This window comes from Micropterus dolomieu, linkage group LG11 (genome assembly GCF_021292245.1).
Source record: "Micropterus dolomieu isolate WLL.071019.BEF.003 ecotype Adirondacks linkage group LG11, ASM2129224v1, whole genome shotgun sequence".
NCBI lineage: Eukaryota > Metazoa > Chordata > Actinopteri > Centrarchiformes > Centrarchidae > Micropterus > Micropterus dolomieu.
The window spans coordinates 13,494,145-13,515,984 of record NC_060160.1 but is presented as its reverse complement, the minus strand read 5'-3'; the positions used below and the strand labels follow the sequence as shown (position 1 = coordinate 13,515,984).

Here is a 21,840-nt window from a genome sequence, read left to right as displayed (position 1 = left end):
CTGAGCTCTTCAGGCAGTTCCTTTGACCTCATGATTCTCATTTGCTCTGACATGCACTGTGAGCTGTAAGGTCTTATATAGACAGGTGTGTGGCTTTCCTAATCAAGTCCAATCAGTATAATCAAACACAGCTGGACTCAAATGAAGGTGTAGAACCATCTCAAGGATGATCAGAAGAAATAGACAGCACCTGAGTTAAATATGAGTGTCACGGCAAAGGGTCTGAATACTTATGACCATGTGATATTTCAGTTTTTGTTTTTTAATAAATTTGCAAAAATTTCTACATTTCTGTTTTTTTTCTGTCAAGATGGGGTGCTGAGTGTACATTACTGAGAAATAAAATGAACTTTTTTGATTTTTGGAAAATGGCTGCAATGAAACGAAGAGTGAAAAATTTAAAGGGGTCTGAATACTTTCCGTACCCACTGTATATTACTTATTATTAGTCCCTCTTCTTCTTCTTTGTAGGTATTCAATGTAGTGACGGGCGTCGACACTACCGGAATTACACAAGCAGAAGAAGAACAGCGTGATGACGAAACGCGCTCTGTAGCACTGTTTGTTCGTTGTCGGCTACGGTAGAAACATCACGACAAAATACAGTGACCTCCACAGAAGGTGGTGCCCGCGGTTAGATAAAAATGGCTCATTCTAAGGTAATAAAAACATAATGGTTCATTATGTAAGGTCTTTATACACCACTGCAAACATAGTTATGGATATTATATTGCATTTCTGTCAATAGAGCCTCAAAAATATTACACACTGGACCTTTAAAAATGTTTGTTTCACCAACCAACAATCCAAAACGAAAAACACTGAGTATTTTATGTAAGACAAAGAATGGCCCAAATGTGCACATTTAAGAAGCAGGGACCACCAAATTGTTGCATTTTTCCTGGAAAAATTACTAAAAATTATTAATCTATTATCAAAAGAGTAGTGGTAGTAGTAGTGAGATTGTTTTGTTTATCATGCGATTTGAGGGTTTCATGCTAAACCTTGTGATGAGTGTCGCTGACAATGCCATAATCCCATATGCAACACTAAATCTTGATGAGGAAAAACACTCATGTGGTCTATGACAAGTGTGTGTGTGTGTGTCTTATTTCCGCTGGTGTTTACCACTCCAGTATGATCTTACACCTACCAAGCCTGAGGGCAGAAAGCTGAAAGAGGTAATGTGTTTTCCATTGGTGTCTGTGACATTTTGTGTAATCCCTAATGTAGATAATAGCCTTTTACTCCAGCTAGGTGCTGAGCAAGAGGTATTTGTGCTTCACTGACCAAGTGACAAGAGAGCACAGTGGAGGAGAGACAGTAGCGAGGGAGTTGTAAAGAGCATGAGAGGAGATGGAATGGAGGGGAGGAGCAAATGGGCATTGGAGGACTGCAGAAGCGGAGTGTACAGAGGAGAGTAAGCAGCAGGCTGCCCCTGCATAGTTCTCCCTCCAGTCAGTCAGTTGTGGACCACAAACGCTGCCACACAGTTCATGGCAGTGTGACGGAAGAAAGACTCAGCATGCAGGAAACCAAAAAGGAGGAAGTTGGAGAATAACTCAGCACTCCAGACATACACTCTGGGTCTCTAGTGTGTGTGTGTGTGTGTGTGTGTGTGTGTGTGTGTGTGTGAGAAGCAGATGCACACCCACACACTCGTGTAGCTCTCTGTGAACTCCAATGATCCAATGTACCTCTGGCTAATCTGTCTTTATTCTCAGATCATGACCCGCAGGTTTACACATGCAGTGCATCTTCGCCTGTCTCTTGATGTGAGTGTTAATCAGAGGGGGAGGGCTCAGCGCAGCCTTGGTGTTGAGTATTTCCAGGACTGATTAAATATTTACCAGCAGCGAGAGCGTGTAGGCAGGGATTGCCGTTTACACGATGAGCTTTTTGACCTCTGGGCTACCGTAGAGCACTGCAGGGCTTGCGAGTCAGGAAATGGGAAAGTCGAGCCTGCATAGTCTCCCAGTGTGTGTTTGTGTAACCATAAGCCTCTCCATGTGAACACTGAACATGCATGTGGTAGGCATGGCAACTGCTCTCTCTTTCACAAACCTGACCTTGTGTTTATGTGGCATTACCCACCTCCTGCACCCCTCACTCAAACACACATGCTGTACATATTCCACTGAGGTGAACTAATCCCTCCTCTCGAATTCCTGTATTATCAGTCTGTGTAATCTTGAAATCCTGGATAAATTAAGATTATATATAGAAGAGAGTCTCGATGACTTAACACTCTGTTGCACAATCTGTTTGCTGCAATCATCAGTGTATCCTAAACTATGTGTGTATTAACCCTGCACACCACTGCAGTGGCAGCTTCCGCGAGAACATCCAGTTCATACACGTGTGTGTGTGTGTGTGTGTGTGTGTGTGTGTTTGTCTGGATTTATGTGTTTGTAAAACAATTACAACACACTGCCTCTTTTTGAATAGTTGTGGTTGCTAAGTTACCGCCAACGACTAATTAAGACAGTAGAAGCTTGTTGGAGAAGTTGGACACAATATTATACAAACTGTGTGTTTGTGGAACAGTTTGGGTGGTGGGGGGTGGGGCATAGAGGGAGATAAAGGGCCCTAATTAAACGATCTAAGCGCACGGCATGAAGCGCATGGCGCTAGTGCATTTAGGGTGTGTCCGAATCCACTTTTTTACTAGTTTAACAGCAGAAGAAAAGGGTCAGCGTGCCAGGCTCATGGTTCAAAAGGGTTGTATTTGGTGTCTTAATGAATCATGGGTGTGTTTTGGGTTTGCAATATACCAATCAGAGTGTCATCTCTCATTCCCTTTTAAAAGCCAGGTGTACTTGTACATTGCTATTATTGGATAGTGGATTTGTGTCTGTTTAAATATCTACGTATATTACCAGGATTGGTCAAATAATTAGCCAGTTTCATTCGCCATTACGTGCAAGATAAGGCCCAAAAAGGAGGAGGAAGGAGAGACAGAGGAAAAGTTCTTGCCAAGAGTTAGATGTGGAGATTGATATCACCCTTATATTTGTACACCGAAAATGAAGCTCCAGCCAACAGACAGTTAGTTTAGCTTAGCATGAAGACTGCAAACGGGGACAAACAGCTAGCCAACTTCTATTTTTACGTTTCGGTGTATGGATAAAACATTGTGTGTTAATTAGTGAGCTTTAAAGGTGGTGGTAAGGCAGATTGTGTTAACTTTGGACAGAACCAGGTTAGCGGTTTTCCTCAGTCTTTATGCGATGCTAAGCTAACAGGCTGCTGGCTGTACCTTCATATTCACAGGAAAGAGTCGTATCAACCTTCTCATCTAACTGTCAGCAATAAAACAAATGAAGCACATTTTCCAAAAATTTATATTTCTTAAAGTGAAGTCTGCCGGGCTTGCTTCCTGCTTGTCCGCTCCCATCTTTCCTGTATGTGTCTGTCTGTTATGGGAGCACTCTAGGCAAACTGCAAATGTTGCTCCTTGGATGGCTTTCAATCTGGTAAATTCACTGAACTCTCCTCAGAGGGCCCGAAGGCATGAACACAGAAGCAAGAAAAGCAGAATCATTTCTTTTCTACCTTCTCAGTTGCTTGTCTCTTCCTCTCTTCCTACTTTAGCGGTCTCACATCCCTGCAGGGGCTGTTTGCATTTTACCTCTTGATAAGATGCATCCTATAATTTTTAAACTGCTCCACTTCCTTGCCCCCTTGGGTTTTGCTGACTAATACTAGGATTTATGCAAAAAAACTGGGCATGTGCATAAGACAGTTTTGCAGTAGAGTATAGTGTGATTTTGCCCCGAGCTCCTGCTGAAGCTCATATTCACACCAGGATGTTGTGTTGCAACAAATCTTAGTGTTTATGTCAGCCTACATGGCGTGCCAGATAGCTGACGAGTGCAACATGGAACACATACATCAGTTTTCTTGTGTTTAATAAATAACCTGACACTATCTGAATATGGTACAACTCCCCAACCATCTGCTGCTGCTATTTGCCAAGTTATTTGCTAACCCTCTACGCGTCTTTGCATTGACTTTGTATGTAAACTCACCACCCCGAACACTCGCTTTGCTTTTGGTCTGAAAGCACCATAAGGTAGGAATGTGCATAACTGGAAAACCGCGACAGCATATCGCTGAAAAAAAGAGCTAGCGTATAAAAGGTTAAGTAAATACAATAAAACTTTAAGGAAAGAATGATGATCCGGACAGAGGACAGCTTTTGTTCTGCTCCTCCACCTTGATCCTGTTTTTTGTTGTGTTTTCCTGGTCTGCATAGAGTCACATAACATTTTCTTAGAAAGCCTGGTCACCATCTTGGCAGCGGAGTGTGAAATCTTGCCAGAGGACTAATGCATTATTCTGGCATCTGCTTGGCTGTGAGCCCCAGTGAGCAGAGGCCTGTATTAACAAGGTTTGGACACACCCTGGAGCTCGTCGGAGCTAAACACTTCACATTCCACTGCAGGTTTAGAGAAATGGGTTTGGAACGTCGAGAGGGGTTGAAGTTAAAGCAAATAGAAGCCGTCTTTGACTAATTATATAGGATGTAGCTTAACATGCACTTAATGGACTACTGTCTAGTCAGTGCACATGCTATGGGTGTGTTTTTGTGTGCGTCTCGTCAGTCCTGAACTCATTTGAACTGCGTACAAATATGTAGGGATTCAAACATACCATGTCCTCAGTTTGGTCTTCCTGTTGCCAAAATAAACCCTAAAATGTGGCAGCTTTCCGGATTTGTTTATGTCTAGCTGTGAGCCGTGTAAATCTATTTTGTGGTTTCTGTGTGTGTGTGTGTGTGTGTGTGTGCGTGTGTTCAGTGCTCACATGTAGCTACATTTCTCCCCCCCAAAAGTGACTTTGATTGAACAGGGTGCTGCAGCATGGGGAAATAAAAACTTTTAGATTTTCACAAGGGGAATGGCTGAGGTCAGCGCTGTGGCACAGGCTCAGAGGTGATATTGGTTGTGCCCATCACAGATGTGACTCTCTCTCACACACACACACACAGACACACACACAGAGACACAGAGACACAGACTGTGTGCAGGATCTGTCTGTCTCCCTCTAATGCAGGATTGTTTGTTTCTGTTGGACTGCTCATCCTTTCTCGCTCCTAGATGCGTACGAGTCTACTGTCTTCCTGTTCTAACATGACTAACAAAGCTCTGAAGTGACTGCTGAGAGGGATTTTTTGCTGAGCTCAGAGTTGACAGAGCTTATTGCTATTTGCAGTCCCCCCCACGACCCACTGTTTTGTTTATTTCTTGGTCTCCTTTTTCCTCCTCATAACTCAGCACCTTCTTTCATTTCCTGGCTGTATAATTAGCTGCTAGTTAGCTATCACAGTAATGAGCAGAGAGCTGTTCATAAAAGATCCACCCAAGGGTGAGCATGCAGGGACCAAGTACTGGCAGGGCTGCGCCAAATCTGTTCGTACACCCAAAAAATCTGTTGCAATTGTCACTCGTCAATCTCTTCAATAATGTTTTCAGATTAAGCAAATGGAATTTATTATTTTGATGAAATGTCAGAGGATTATGCTTCCATAAAATTAGGTTTAAAGATTAAAGTCTCCTCTTATAGTACAGTATTTTTAGAGTGATCAAACCCTGTTCACATGGTGTTCTTGTTCTTGATGTTCCCATCATCTTACCTGTGGAAATAGAAAATAATTAGCCTGCACTTAGACCAGTCAGAAAAATAATGTGCACATTATGAATCTCAAAGTGACATTGTGGACTAGTAGAGCCCCACACCATCTCCACCCTTTACCTCTTTTCTGGTCATTTCACAGAGCCTAGAAAGTCAGCCTTGTTGTCATCACATGAGCCAATGTGCTGGAAAGACCAGTGGTTGATGTACTCCAATGCCACTTAAGGCCACAGGAGATCTGGGCTCGTGTCAGGCTGGATTAAGAAAGTTACGGCGCACTAGAGAGAACATCCTTATGATGGTCTGAGGAGAAATAATTCACGGTAGTTGAAGTTTTCAATAAAATGGGATCAGATGGGTAGACAGTAACCTCCACCTCACAAAACATATTTTGAAGATTCTTTTAAACAGCTTATAGGACAGAGATTGTTTTGAGATTGGAAACCTCAAAGGCACCACATACTGTGTTCTTTTCTGCTGTTCTTTCAGGCTGGAAAATCGACAGGGCCCCTAAAGACTTATACTCTCAATCATTTTTCATTTGCAAGGTCCTTGAACAGTACCAAACAGCCAGTGTTTTATGACTTAGTAATTATACACAGCTCTATATTATGAGGCTGAATAGCCAAATGACTGTGTAAATATTTGATACTTATATAACATCAACAACTTAATTGAATTATTCTGATGATTTTAAGTTTTTGTTTGAAGGGAAATGAAACGGTCCCAGTGAGAATTGGTGCAGTTTAAATATGACTTTCAGTCCATTAATGTGCAGCAACATGTATTTCTGTCTTTCCTTTCCTCCCTTTTTTTGAACATGCATTGTGTTTGTGTATATGCGAGTAGCATGGTTCCACTCGTACAGTATGCTTTTGTATATCTGTGTGTGTATGTACTAAACAAACATTTCCTGCTCATTCAGCCTCACTTTTTGTAATGCTCTTTAATTGGACCAGCTGTACTCTGCGCTCTCACAGGACATCATTTGAATAAATGGACAAGTGCAGAAATGGTGGTGTTGTTTCTATTCAAATAAGTCAGCAATATAAATGCCACTTGTGCTGCTATTGTAAAAGGGCTGTGAAAGACTTTGCAATATTAGTGGTGTTAATATTCCACTGTAGGGCAGATGAGTGCTTCAAAGTCCGAGCAAACATGACATTGAACAAAAATTACTACATTAAAATGTAGTTTTTAAGTTATTTTTAATTGCCTTTTTGATCAGTTCTGAACAAAATGTCACCATTTGTATAGCTGCATACCTATCAGTTCAATTGAAAAGGGCCAGTTGAAACTCCAACAACCAAATCTCTAAAATACAGACAACACATCCTTTCAAAGTAGTTACATGTCCTTAAAGTACATAAATGAATTGCATCAGGGTTTGCTTTCCTGATGTAACAACGGTCAAGTCTAGAGGAAGTGTGGATTTAGAATTTTGTTACCTTGGAATGCTAATTTCAGTTCATCGAATGTCTTTGATTCATGTCACCATGTATAAGATATTGGATCTTGCAAAAACAATATTTACTTCCAGGAATGCAAGATGAAGAGTTAAAATATTTCGTGTTGACTAATGATAAATCAGATGTAGACATTGCTGTTTGAAAGATGAACTGTCTGGGCTTTGGTGTTTGACTGTTAAAAGTTTTGGGATGTCTTCTTGAACCTCTACAGTGGCATGAAGGAAAAAGCTAGTAAACTAAGGGCCAGATCAAAAATGAAGTTAGTTTCTGTGTGGCAAAATCCACACACCACAAACACATGAAAACTAATTGATGATCTTATGAGACTCTAATGAGAAGTGAATAGAGACAAGATATTTTGATGTAGAGGTACTAATGAAGAGGGGAAATGACTGTGATAGTGATCTGAGCGAATTCATAATCACACTTGTGTATCACTTGAGAGGAGAGCAAATAAACTGCATCTGTGGAAATGTTAATTATATATGTTTTGTTTTGAACTCAAATACTGATTTAGAGGATGCAAAATTGTGTCGATAATTATATGAAGATAAAAAATCTTGTTTGTTGAAGCTGATGTTACCAAACATATTGATGTTTCTGTTCATGAAAATGAACCATATCCTGGAATTTGGGTCTCAAAGTTTGATACTAAACTAAAGCGATGGTGTTTGTGTGTGTTTAATAAAAGCAACTTGAGGCTTTCAGAGGCAGAGCCAGCGTTTGAAGTGTCCCCTGTAGTGTACAATATATGTGCATTTGACTTATAACAGTTTAAAATAGCACTGTAGCAGCAGGGCAGAGGGTCAGTGACCTCCTAAGGGGAGAGCAGTGATTGGTGGTTATGTAGGGACAGAACCCTTCTATAGAATTTGACCTCTGACCCTTGTTTTGTTACCTCAGAATAGTACTGTACCCTTATATGGGTTGGAGCTTTATTTTGCAGACTCAAACCCCTCTTTCAAAACAAGTGACTTTTTACAAGAAAAGAGAGGTTGAATAAGCCATGGAATGAAAAGTGAAGGGTTGATAAGTAAAATGCATCTTGGTGCTTTGAATATTTAGTCCTCATTTATACCTAATCCATGCATTAAGTGCTTTATTTATTAGTTAAGTGCAAGAATTGTTTTCTCTCCTTGAACAGCAGCAGCCAGTATAAACATTCTATAACAGTGTAAATAAGTATACCAATACTGTGACAACAGAATTGATGAAGGCTCACCTTTAAATGGTCATCTTATGCTCATTTTCAGGTTCATAATTTTATTTATGGATTGTACCAGAATAGGTTTACATGGTGTAATTTTCAAAAAAAAAAAACATATTTTTGTCATACCGACCATTGCTTTTTAGCTATCGAGTAAAGCATCTCACTTCTATTTTATCTTTGTTGGGAGTTGCACATGTTGCACCAATCATAGTAAGGCGGGCCCTGACAAGCCGCTAAGGCTTCGGTTCAGCTGTACATGTTCCCTAACCAGCTTCGCAACATAGACTGGAGCAAGAGTCTCAGAGTGGTAAGTTAATTAAGTTAATTAATTTGTAACAAAAAAACACTGGTGTGTTTCTCCACCAGTGTTTTTGAGGGCGTGCCACACTACCTGCTAGGCGAGCATTATGAAGTGTGTTGCATAGTTACACAGATAAGTTACAGAAGTAAAGGCTGGACTATAATAAAGCCTGTTTTCAGGCAGTTTCCCTTTGTAAACCTATAACATGTACAAAAAAGATATGAAACCCAATAAAGGAAAGGGAAAAAGCCAAAAAGCATAATCTGACCTGTTTAAATTTTCACCCAACCTAAAAACCTTTCTATTTAAATATACAAGGTTGTTTGTCATTATACAGAACAAGGCTGCATAATGAAATGAAATTTGTAGTTCCTTCACATACCATATTTTAATATAGGCCTACACTTTATTTCTTTAATTTATATGTTTACATATAAAATTAAATTAAACAATATATACAGTTTATTTATATACACACACGTAGGCTATAAATAAATATCGCCTCTGCAGAGGGTTGTGTACAGAGAGGTACTGTTTATCTGAAGTGTATTGCCTCGTAGCATTGTGATGCAGAAGACAAGAGCTTTTCTAGCATGCAATCAAAAATGCTAACACATATAGTCATTTAGAACATTTAAACTGTACTATTTTAACTGTACTAATCAGGGATGATTATAACCATTTGTTGCAGTCCTAGAATTTAAGCACTGTAGGTTAAGATTATGAAATTGCTACACAACATATAAGTCTGCATTGAGGGGACTCCAGCTGCACTACAATAGACAACAGAGAGGGAGCCGTGATGACACACACACACACCCCTATCCTAAAAGAGAAAAAGCACTGAGGCTTGAAGATGCCCTCTTTTATGGCCTCCTTCTCACTGCCCCTCATCATTTTTCCTCTGTACATTCCAGTACATCATCCTCTTCTATTCCCATTTATCTTCTATCACTACTCTTTAGTACTCCTCCTTAAAGTCTAATTGATCATGTCTTATAGTCCAGATAAATGGCGGCCGTTGTCATTCCAATTACATGTTGAAGATTAGATCATGGGGACTTGACGTTATGACGCTTCCACAGTTGGTGACGTCACTTGACCTGAATATGTCTATATGTCTCTTTCCCTTTCCGTACTCTCAATCTATTTTGCCTCTACATCTACTTACAGTATATCACACATGATAATGGGATTGAATGTGTCAGATTCGAAGGCAGTTGGTCGGTCTCATTTAATTATTTCACGAGCAGGCTGTTGAGAAGCAACCAGACCTGCCAGTTATTGCCTTTAATTCTTATTTGATCAGAAGATAAAAATCATGGCGCTAACTACAAGTGGAAACGGCCTCTGGATTGAGTGGACTCCAGCGGTGTTGAGGTATTCCAGCAGCACTTTAGATGACGACAGGGAGGGAACCCTGATGACACACACACACACACACACACACACCCCTACTAGATGAGAAAAAGCACTGAAGCTTGAAGATGCCCTCTTTCATGGTCTCCTTCTCACTGCCCCTCATCATTTTTTCTCTGTACATTCCATTACAGCATCCTCTTCTTCTCTTCCCTTTTATCTTTCATCACTTCTCCTCAGCACTCCTCCTTTAAAGTCTAATTCATCATTATGTCTTGTACTCCAGATAAAGCCCCGGGTATTTAACGATTGGTGAAGCAGGTGTCCTTGACTGTCCTGCCACGTTTTATCCTGTTCGCTTTTGTTCTGGCAAAGTTTCTGAGCCGAACGTCTCTTACTTTCTGCAAAGTTAGTTACTCAAATGCGAGGACATCCTTAAATCAACTCGGGCTGAACACCTTTTGTCAGATCCTGAACGCTAGATTTTCAGAAAGGTCATACATAGTCTTGCAAAAAAAAGGATGCTTGAAATTGTGAGGCCTGATTGAATGGCGTTCAGCAAATCAATAGCTTTCAGTGAATAGTCTGAACCATGTGTGGTTCCTCTGTTATGTATAAACAACTCTTAGTGTTCCTACTCCTACATGGCAAATTAGTAAGTTAACAAAAGTGTGGAATGGAAAATCAGCTTTATTACTCAAGCTGGGCAGACTTTGCTCTGACACACACACACACACACAAGCCACCACACACAATCTTCTGTGAACAATAAAACAAAAAAAAGTCTATTACCTAGGCTTATCTACATGCAGGCACAGGCAAGCAAAGGTGCGCACACACACCATCATTCACATCTTATCAAGTGTGAGTCAGAGTTTTGCTTAATTGAACCTCTCCAGCAGGTTTAAACACAAATTAAAATGGCTCCTTATACTTTGCAGTAGCTAACAGACCTTGTTACAGTATGATTGCCCCTCTGCAGGCCCGGGGGGGGGGGGGGGGGGGGGGGGGGGGGGGTGCGCGCACAGCAGTGCTTGGAGGAAGTAAATCACTGACTGTGTGTGTGTTGGGGGGGTTAGTAGCATTTGATTGAAGTTTCTGTCAAGCGGGTAACGTCTTATCTAAGTTTATCATCAACAGAAACTGATGTTAATAGCAGCAGCAGTTTAGGTGGCTTGGGGTGCTGGTTGGCACACAAACACACACACATGCGCACACACAGACAGGCTAGGAGATGGTTTAGAGCCCAATTACCCAGCCTGCCTCTGTGCTAGAAGGGGGCTCTAAATCTTTCGATTTCTATTGTACACAATATAACCTCTATCACTCTCGCTTTCTCCCTCTTCTTGCCCACTAGCTATAATAGTTCACCTGCACTCTGTTTTCACAGTACTATCCTTTACTCCATCAAGAGTTTCATCTCAAATGATCGATTTGGCTACAAGAGATCATCAAGGGACGATTTAGGCCTATTGGCCATCAGTTTTGTCTGTTGTGATAACGTACTTACCAAAGTCATGACTGAGCTCTGGACACACTTCGACATCACTACAGCGAAGTCCAGCATGGCAAGAAACATGAACAGCAAGACAATCAAGACACATACAGGACAGTTAAATTAATTGGTCTAAATCAGGGGTTCCCAACCTTTGCTGCGAGGACTGTTTTTTTTTTTGTATTTTTTATGTCAACACTATTCTTGGCCGGAAGTGATGAGGGAAGATTTAGCACAGTATGATTATCACGCAAATAGTTAAGTTATATATTATTATTTAACTTATTTCACCAAATCATGTTCTTCTCTTGTGGCTCAGAGGCAAATGTTTCATTTTATGGGACAGATCCAATATATTATCAGAAGAAAAATCCAGTATTGGTTATGGGAACTTCCCAGATCTCAGCACTCAACTTGGTGAGTGCAATGTACTTGTAACAGGGTGTTTTAACATTACAATCTGGCTTGTATGAACCAGTATTTCCTTTTTTTTAGAATGATTTCAAAGTGCCATATAATGTGTGTTAAGCCATGAGTGAGAGACAAACCCATTGGACACAACCAAAGAATGTTTCTGTGAATGGATGCAGCAGGGACTGTGTGTGTGCTCTGCGCCTATCAAGTCCAAACATGAGTGGGTTCCATCATCCCAGAACCTACTAGACTTGAACCAGATGCACCTCACACTCATGATCCATTTACCTACTCTCTCCGTCCCCTCCTCCATCCAGCTGCTATGGGCCTGGTTGCCATGGTTACATGGTGTCCTTGCTGTCGCCAAGCTCTGATAGTGACTTTTGCCGCAAGGAGCAAAAACGTTTATGATAATGCGCAAACACACAAGAGCAGAACACAAGAACACAAAAGCGCACACGCTTCTCCTAAATCCTCACTGGTCTTTTCATATGGCCTTTCATTCATGCGTACACAAACACACTCAAGTTTCTCACACACACAGACACACAGACAGACAGACACTAGTACAGTAGTGATTACACGGGCCTACTCTATCAGCTCCATTAATCATCAAGTATACTGTGTGTGTGTGCATTGTCTTAGAGATAAGTCTGTCTTTTCTGAAAGGTCTCCAATATTATAATCATAAGCTACGTTGCCAACCTTTAAAGGCCATTATAATATATTGCTTCCTGAATAAACAAAGATAGATGGATTCGCATGCAGCATGGGTGCTGTGGGGAGGATTCTGGCATCAAACTACACAAGTAAAGTGGGAAGTAGAGTTTGAAGGCACAAACTGCTCTTTGTGAAGATGAAGGCTGGCCAATGTTACAATGTTGCAGGAAGCATCAAGTAAAAAATGTTTCCTGTGTATGGCCTTGCCTCTTGTGTTACAAAGAGGATGCTGGGAGATGGAGAAAACACAGTTGCCATAGTTTCACGCTTCACCCTCCTCTCCTCTATTTTAAAAAATAAAAAAAAAATAAAAATGTTCAGACCAGTTGCTCTCATCCTTTATAGTTCTCATTAATATGGATGCCGATGGTGTTTGTTTTGTCTGCTCTGCCCTTTCTTTTTCTCTCGTGATTTGGTAAAACCTCTGCTGCATTCTTTTTTTATATTTCCATTTGATCGTTTATTTTTCCTGGTTAAATGTATTGCATTTGTCTGTTCTGTCTATTTTGTATTCTTCTTTTTTCCTCTCTGGTCTGTTTCTCTTTCTCAGCAGTTGAAGTGTTGCCCCCAGCATATAACCTTTGACTTCTGTTGCCATAGCAGCAGTGTCGTATGCAGTACAAGAAATGCAAGATTCATTACATTTTTTCGCTGTAAAACTCAGATCTGAATGTCAGCTTCAACAATAAATTTGCTCTTTCTGTCAGTGGCAGCACACTTAACCCTGTGTTGAGTTTAAGGACACAGCACTTTAATCGGAAAATAGGCTTCAGGAGGAATTTTGTCCACACTGATTTAACATGGTCTGACATGGCCAAAGGCAGGGCTCCAAATTTTCACCAGTCACCAATCGAATGTGGGTAGATTCTGGATGTATCAGCCCCATCTGTCATATTTCAAGAGGCTTTGGCAAGTAGGCAAGTCGTCTTCATTCACTCTTTCTTTCTTCTAAACTCAATTCACAAAAATGTTGATTTTTTTGCTTCTTTTGCCTTTTTTATATTTTACATATTTTATTCAATCACATTAAGAAAAAACACACAAGCGATTGTTTTCCTTCTGCCAAGTGTCCAAAAAGCAATAATTACAGCATCAATGAAATTCAAATAAATGCATCCCTTTTTTTAAGTGAGAAAAATCTCATTTTATCCTGCCCAGATGTTAAATTAAAAAGAAAGAAATGAATAGCTACAAATTTACAATAAATTATCATTAAGAATTATATGATCCTTGATTCTCTGAAGTATGGGGAGACAATGCAATTTTTCTTAAAACCTTGAGGACCTGGATTCCAACCGTAAGTGAACCGTACATGCTTATGTTTCCTCAATTTAAATCCATCCTGCACCCTAAAATCTATTTATATTCCATCGGTATCTATCACCAGAGCATGCAAAGTACCTACAAAAAAACTCAGCAGGTGTCCAGAATGTACAATAACATTTTTGGCCTGAAATGGCATTATGAGAATTGTGAAGTGTAACTTTAAACAGGAAGGTTAGTTGGAACACATCTGGCCTCATTGGAGAAGAATAAAGGTGTGGCCTATGTGGCAGTGCCAGGCTGGTTAAATATTTGCCACAATTATTTTCATCTCAAATGTGCAGGAGTTCATATGTGAACAAGACTTGCAGTCGGACATGTGGAACAAGGCACAAGGGTCCCCATGAGGGTCAGTATTTTGATTTATGTGCATGTGTGTTATGAGTGTGTTTTTGGCAAGTGCTCAGGTTGATATTTAAAAAAAGAGAGGAGCCACAAAAGGGAGGAAGCAGGAAGTACTGACTGAGATATGAAGCTGCTATTTTAGACTGCTCTGACTGGTGTGAAGAGTTTGAGTGGGAATAGTTACGTGGTGACTGGGAAATTAGGGAGGAGTGACGAAAAGCTCAGACAATGTTGTTGTTTGTGTAGATATGTAGTTGTTGCTCTGTATTCTGTGCATGGTGATGAAGAGTACAAATTTCCACTGCAGTCGACCAGCTTAGCTTTAACTCAGATGACCTCATTGTTTATATTACCAGCATCCACTCTTCTTCTCTTCCTCTGTCTCATCTATCTTCCACTTATCTCTGTATCTCTCTCTTTTGTTCTATTCCATTTCTGTCCCTCTTTTTATTTATTTATTTATTTATTTATTTATTTATTGACCATCGCTGCCACTGTGGATATTACACAAGGCCATTATGGCCTCATGTCAGTTGGCCCAACGCTGAACTGCCTATCATCTTACTGTTATCCTTGCTGGTGCTATTAATATTACAGATTCAGATCTGTGCTAATCCTGTGCTGCCTCTGGTACACTTCCTGTAGCACCCACCTTTTAAGTTGTCTATCACCATGATATAAAACTAGCCTGTCCAGACTCCTTGCTCACTGAACATTTGCTGGGGTCAGTGTACTAGTATTTGTATATGTTTGTTTGTGATATTTGATAACTGTTTGTTGTTTACAAATGTAGTGCAAAACTTGGTGTGTGTGTGTGTGTGTGTGTGTGTGTGTGTGTGTGTGTGGATACTATGGGCGTAATTGGGTGAACAGATGGGACAGATGGCACAATCTGCTAAAGAATGGGTATTACTGCAGTGTTGCCTTGCACCAACGGGTCAAGTGTCAAAACCTGCTGCCTCTCAACAGTGATAGACAACCTGTGACTAGTCACAAACCTCTCACCATGACCTTTTCATTATTTTCATCCATATCTGCAGTTCTCTGTTTTTTTTTTTGTGATGTAATGCGCTAAAGGTAACCCAGATTCCACAAAGAAAGGTATTGTCTCCCGTCATATGTCATAAGTGTAGCTTTTATGTTATACTCTTCACACAGACACACACCCACAGAATCGGTTTCTTATTCTGCTATTTAAAGATGATGTACTATAGATAAAGATCTCATTTCCCATCTTTCTGTGGGATGACAGCAGCCGCACTGGCAAAGGCAGATAATCACGTTAAGTAGTGAGGGATTAAGACCACAGGTCTTTGCCGGGCTGCTAGTTCTTTGTTTTGGATGAGCCTTTGGGTTAGTCTGCCAGCTTGAACCTGAACTTTTTAGTTTAATTTCTCTCTGCTTTTATGACGTTCTTTAAATCTCTTCTCCTCCTGCCTGCCCCAGACTAAAACTGGTATAAAGGAAGGCACGAAGGGATGTTTGAGGATCTGCAGCTCTGCCTCTTCTCTCTCCCTCCACCTCTGTTCTTTTTTCCCCCTGTACCATCCTGCCAGTCATGGGTGTCACAGCAGGTGTTGCTAGAGGGCAAAAAGAGAAAGCGAGCGAACGAATTGGACAGGGGAAAGGACAGAACGAAGCTGGACAGATGGAAAGCGGAAAGGAGGTGTGTCGCAGGAAAAGCCTGTTCATCAAAGGAAGGTGGGGGGGGAAAAAAGATAATGAAGGGGAAAGAAACTAGATGAATCGATGAGTGAGCCAATTATTGCGGCACTCTTTGGTACCTGCCTTCAAAAATGATGGAGGAGGAGGAGGAGAGAGGACAGACTGATAAAAACAGAGACATTCCTGTCTTTCACCTGACCGATTTGGGTGCCTGCTTGCAGACGCTCGCACGCAAAGACACAAGTGTATGGACAATCGCGCACACACAAGCACAACTGTAGAGCTTGAAAGATACATTTCTCAGTTCAAACTAGCTGTTTCTGCTTTCATTCTCTCCTAAGATCATTGGATAACTGTTATACTCTCTAAAGGGTGTTTGGTTTGAAAAGGATAATAAAGCAAAAGGTAACACTTTCAGAAGCACAGTTTTAAAAAATTTGAGTGGTACCTAAAGGCTTTATTAATGGTTAATAAATAATGTACTAATGCTTTTATAAATCAGATATTAGCTATTAACGGGAGCAGCATTAGGGTTGCCTGGTTGTGAAAAATCCCCTTTGATCATCCTTTCTGTTTGGTAATAGTGTAGTTGTAAATGTTTCTGGGGTATCAATAAAGAGTTCACCAAGTCTCCAGTTGTAGATGCTAGTAAGCTTGCTTGCTTGCTTGGATTAGTTTCCAGGAGGAAAGTGGACAAGCATTCCAGTGGAGGAAGAGTCTCCCTGATGAACCAAAGAGCTAAGATGCAAACAACCAGACTCAAAAAGGTGTTCTCATTAATGATCCATAAAGGATTATGGAGCTGAGACGATTGATTGATTTTGTCATTTAAAAGAAAATGTATCTACTATTTTGCTAAGTTGATTATTTTTTCAACAAGAAAGGCCAAACAATGACCGTTTCCCGTTCTTTTATTGTGATGATTTGCTTGGTTTCTTTCAGTTTTTCATCACTATACATATCTTTGGGGTTTGGACTGTTGGTCAGACGCAAAGAGCAATTTGAAGACTTCTTCTTCTGCTCTGAGAAATTCTGATGGGCATTTTTTCACTAATCGATTAATCAAGAATATAATTGGCAGGTTTATTTATAATGAAATCAATAGTTGCAGCCATAAAGGATTAGTGTGATGATGATAAATTATTTATTAATCAATAATAATGCTATAAATGTTTTATAAACAGTATTTTTATTTAGCCTAGTATTACCTAAAAAATACAATGTACATTCTCATAGTATTATTTTTGACATAGAATCTACAGACACTGCATTCACTTTGGAGTTGGTCCCTGGGCGGTGTACAGTGGCTGCCCACTGCTCCCTTCAGGGATGGGTTAAATGCAGAGAATGAATTTCACTACATGTATGTGACAAATAAAGTACCTTACTTGCTTTTTCTTCGGTTGTAATTATGTAATCACAACATCTCAGTCATAGTCTAGGGGGGTGTGTGTGTGTGTGTGTGTGTGTGTGTGTGTGTGTGTGTGTGTGTGTGTGTGTGTGTGTCAACTCCAGTGTGATATTTGTTTTTACAGTAATGAGAGTGAACCATGGTTGGTTGGATGGATGTTTAGACTACTCTGTCTCCCTCCATGTACACTAGTGATTTATGCTCTCTCCCACTCAGGTCCTTCTCTCTTTTTCTCCTCCTCTCTGTTCCAATGGTTAGAGCTGTCATGCATTTGAAGACATGCAGGTGCCGCTACCCCATTTTCCAGGAAAGAGGATAGGCAACAGCGAGAGACACAGAGGCAAATCCTGTCTTGTGTTTTTCAACTACAACTTCTCTACTGTTCATGCTGTTTTGACAGCGCTTTCTCTCTTTGTCTCTCCTTTACCACATCTATTCTTTTCTTTTATGAGCCGCTCTTCTAAACCGCATTGTCACATGTAGCCTGTTGGGGCTCCAGTGTGCTGTTTCAAGACAGTTAAACCTGTGTGACCTTGGCTGCTGTGATTGGACAGTTTTTGAGCAGCAGACCAGCCTCTGTCACCTCCCACATGCTCCCTCTCTGTCCCACTTTTTTGTCTCCCTTGCTTTAATTGATGTCAGAACCACCAGTGAGATTTGGAGGAGGCATGAGTTAACAATGTGAATATGCCCTTACTTAGCTGAAGAAAAACTCTTACCAGGAGCACTGGCCACTGTCCTGGCTGTAGGCCTGCACTGGCCCCTTGTGTCTACCAAAGAGCACTGCACCATGTCTGTCTGACAGAAGGTACGTCTACTTTATAGCTGTCTGAGCGACACGAGTTACTGGAGGTGCAAGTGCCCCCTCAAATGCAACCTCTAATTAAACCGATGCATTTGGTTAGTTTGTTGTAGCTTTGATTTGAAAAATTCCGTTTCAGGAACCTCGTCATGGAAAGTTTGTTACACAAACGACTTTCAGGATTTCTTGGAGTTAAGCCAGATGAGATTCCAAGGGAAACTTCAAACAGGATTGTACCTTTCTCAAGAATCTCTTCAGATTCTTGTAAATCATGCATCAGCATTCAGTTTTCTCCAACTTCTCTGGAGTCTTCTGGTGCTAATGGAGGCTTTTGTAATCATACAGAGTGCCTAATTACACAAGTGCAACTGTTTTGTTCAACTTCACATCAAAGTGTGTAAAGCAGCTGAGTGGACGCTCCTGCAGCGGTCTTTTCTCTGTCTTGCTCTGTCACTCTCTCCCTTTTTCAGCTTTTTTAAATCCCAAAGAGAAAACGCTTCCTAAGAGCCACTTCCTGCCGCACTGGAAACCTTTCCTGTCATCAAGAAGTCAGTCTGCTGCACATGTGCAATTTTATCACTTCACTTCCCATTTTGGGGTGTGTGTGTTTGCGCATGCTGATTGTATCACCGTCTTGGTGGTATTGCATACAGAAACTGTTAGCTAACTCTGACACTGATGCTGTGTATTTGTAAGACAGTGAGTGTCACAGAGACTCACTGACACCAGTGACATGGAAATATCTGGACACAGACATGTGGAGGCTCATATTCCGCACCAAAACGCGCACACAAAAGGCAAGTGGCAGCTTTTCTCAGGTGTGTTTTGTCATTAACCTCCAATCATTGTGAAGTGAGAGTCTCTGTGAGTGTGGGCAATGCTGGGTTCACGGATGTGTTGGGGACTGGGGACTTGCCTGAAGCTTCAGAGGGGGTGTGTGTGTGTGTGTGTGTGTGTGTGTGTGTGTGTGGTATTTCTGGAGGAGAGGACAGGGTTTCCTTTGTGCGTTAGGTTGTGATGCTGAGCTGCCATCATCTCAGCTGTGAAGTGCGAGGAAACACAGGAACGTGTTTAACTTCCACCTCCTCTAACCCCAAAACACATGTGCCGAGGTCATTAAATTCTAAAACAATAAACTCATTTCAGTCTGGTGACCACGCCATTATTAAACTGTCAAATGAGTACCGAGTAACGAGTGTTGTCGCTCATTTCAGGATATTTTAGATATTACCAACACCTTCATGCGTGATCTGTCAGATATGTCTGGTGAAATTTTCTCTGAAGCAGTTATGCTGGGAAACCCAGCTCTCCGCTGTAAGCAGAAACATGTTTAAATTATAGAGCAGGAAGGAAGTGAGATCGGTTCAAGAAAAGAGGAAGTGAGAAGTAGGAGGGAAGAGAAGTTTCCTGTTACTAGTGTGGCAACCATTACCATATTGCCCTTTCAACCACCCAACCCCCGACCCGTGTGTGTGTGTGTGTGTGTGTAAGTTGCACCTGCAAGGATATTTGTGCATTTGTTTCCAGTACGTCCGTAAAAAACTTTTGTATTGAACTTGACTTAATGTAAAAGTATGTTCTATGTAACCCATGTTAACTTCTCCATTCCAACACAACCCTCCTCCTCTACTAGAACGAGTCTCATATCACCTGGATAGAGAGGGACTTTGCCAATATTAGAGTCCAGGTAAGCTCTGACCCCGTTTACTGTACAGCTGCTTTATATCAAGCACATCTGCAGCAAACACAATCAAGCCCTCTTTTGCTTACAATAACATCTCTGCATTCTATCCACTTCAGGCTAACCCACTTTTCTTTGCATTTTTGTTCTCTGGAGATTGAATACACAAAATTGTTCAAATCAGCCCTTCCCTGAGTGTGGCCTGCAATACAGTGTAATGTGAAAAGTAGGTCTGCTGACAGCTTGATTGTGCTGCTATTTGGTCAAGAGAGAAGTTGACCTCATGCGCTGTATTTGTATGGGTGTGTAAAGGCCTGTTCTCTCTTGTTAAAGAGGCATTTGCTGTGTAAGCAACAATAATGTGAGAGATGGAGGAAAGAAAAAAAGATTGAGAGGGCACATTAGGACCGGTGAGAGCTGTTTTTAAGAGGCAGAATGCGCAGGAAGAGACTTATGTCATTTCAAGCAAGTGAGTTGTCTCTGTTATAACTACTTCCAACTCTCTTTCTCTTTTTTCCTTTTTTGTTTCTTGTATTGTTTCAGTTTCAGTCTGCCTCTCTCTCTCTCTTTCTCTCTGTTGCCGCAGATGTGAAGTGATGAAGTGTGCGTGCGTGCGTGTTGTTTCGGTGCAGGACTGTGAGAATAAGAGCAGGCTCTTCCTTCCTGCCCTCTTCAGTTCCAGTTCACTTCAGCTGCAGTCAGTCACTGAGGACACACACACAGGGCTAATCAGACGGACAGAGCGAGGACAAAATGAAGATGAAGAGTTAATAAAAATTATAGGAGAAGGCCCCTGCAGAGAGAATAGATAAAGGGCAGAGGCTGAGATATTTTTCGGTATTTCCTTGCTGTCCACAGAACTAATCCTGACATGAGTGCACAAATGAGTCTGTGTTGAGATGAGGTGAAGCTTAAGATGACTTGTGTGAGGTAGCACGGTGTTTGCCTTGTTACGGACATGGGTAGGATGATGAAGCAGATGTTTGGGCATTGCTGAGATGGAGAAGGACAAGAAAAAGTTCGTCCTGAGCCGCTTTCTGAACCTCTACCTGCTCAAAAAGAACAAACCTTTGGCTGGCAGCCATGCTCACTGTAACAACTACAGACCAACAGCTGCAACAGGCAACAGCACTGACACTTTACCTGCACCAAGGAACCACTGGACGGTAAAGTGACACCACCTCATATTAGTATTTTGATACACCTTGAGAGTTGTTAGCAGTGTTATGTTGTCAGTTTTAAACAAACAAGCAGAGAAGTGGGATTTATGAAGGCTGCAAAGTGAAGACCAGACTTGGTAATCGCATGGTTGTTTGAAAAACAAGGTGCAGCTGAAAACCTGCATGTTCAACCAGCTCTGGTTTCCTGTTGTCAAAGTCCCACACTATATTTGTGGTGTTGAATGTTGATGATGTTGAAAAATAAGCGTTTTCATTACAGATTAATCTTTTTTTTTTTTTTGTAGTTAATAGATAAATTATCTAGTTTAGTGTTGCAGCGAATGATTATTTTCAATATCTGTAAATCTGGTTTTTATTTTTTCTGTGCATCAGTCTATAGTTTTTTCTTTAAATTGGCAGAAATTAGCTTGCACATGGCTTGTTTTTTTCCGATGACCAGTCCAAAACAAAAACATATTCAGTGGACAAGTGTAAAAATAGAAAAAAATTAAGCAAATGGCTCACACTAGAGAAACTGGAACCCCAGAGAATTTATGCCATTTTTGCTGACTTAATTAATTAAATAATCAGTTATGAGAAATGCTCATCACATATTCCATTAAAAGACCCGAAATGGATGCAATTTTATTGCTTATTTTGTTTGAAAAGTCAAAAACTACTACTAACAACAAGCCGCAAATCTGAACAATTCTGGATCCAGCAAATATGTGGTCATCAGTTAATTATTTTGATTAAATGACTAATCAATTCAACAGTTATTTAATCTTATAATATTTCAGCACTACCTTAGTGTGTTTTTATAAGCTGCCATTGCCAGTTGTGCGGAA

General features: G+C 40.8%; 1 protein-coding gene across 6 annotated transcripts in view; it reads left to right on the top strand.

Annotated features, from left to right (window-relative positions):
• Positions 1-21,840, top strand: part of rps6ka1 (ribosomal protein S6 kinase a, polypeptide 1) — a 60,930-nt gene that overhangs the window by 15,256 nt on the left and 23,834 nt on the right. For 2 of the 6 annotated variants that reach the window (XM_046062398.1, XM_046062397.1), the window contains exon 4: positions 19,785-19,838. The exons of 1 other annotated variant lie outside the window; for it this stretch is intronic. In XM_046062398.1, the coding sequence (XP_045918354.1) occupies positions 19,785-19,838 (54 nt within the window). Of the gene's footprint in view, positions 1-18,876; positions 18,970-19,784; positions 19,839-20,622; positions 20,999-21,840 lie in introns of those variants that run through there. 3 more of the 6 variants (XM_046062401.1, XM_046062402.1, XM_046062396.1) reach the window with 3 other exon arrangements.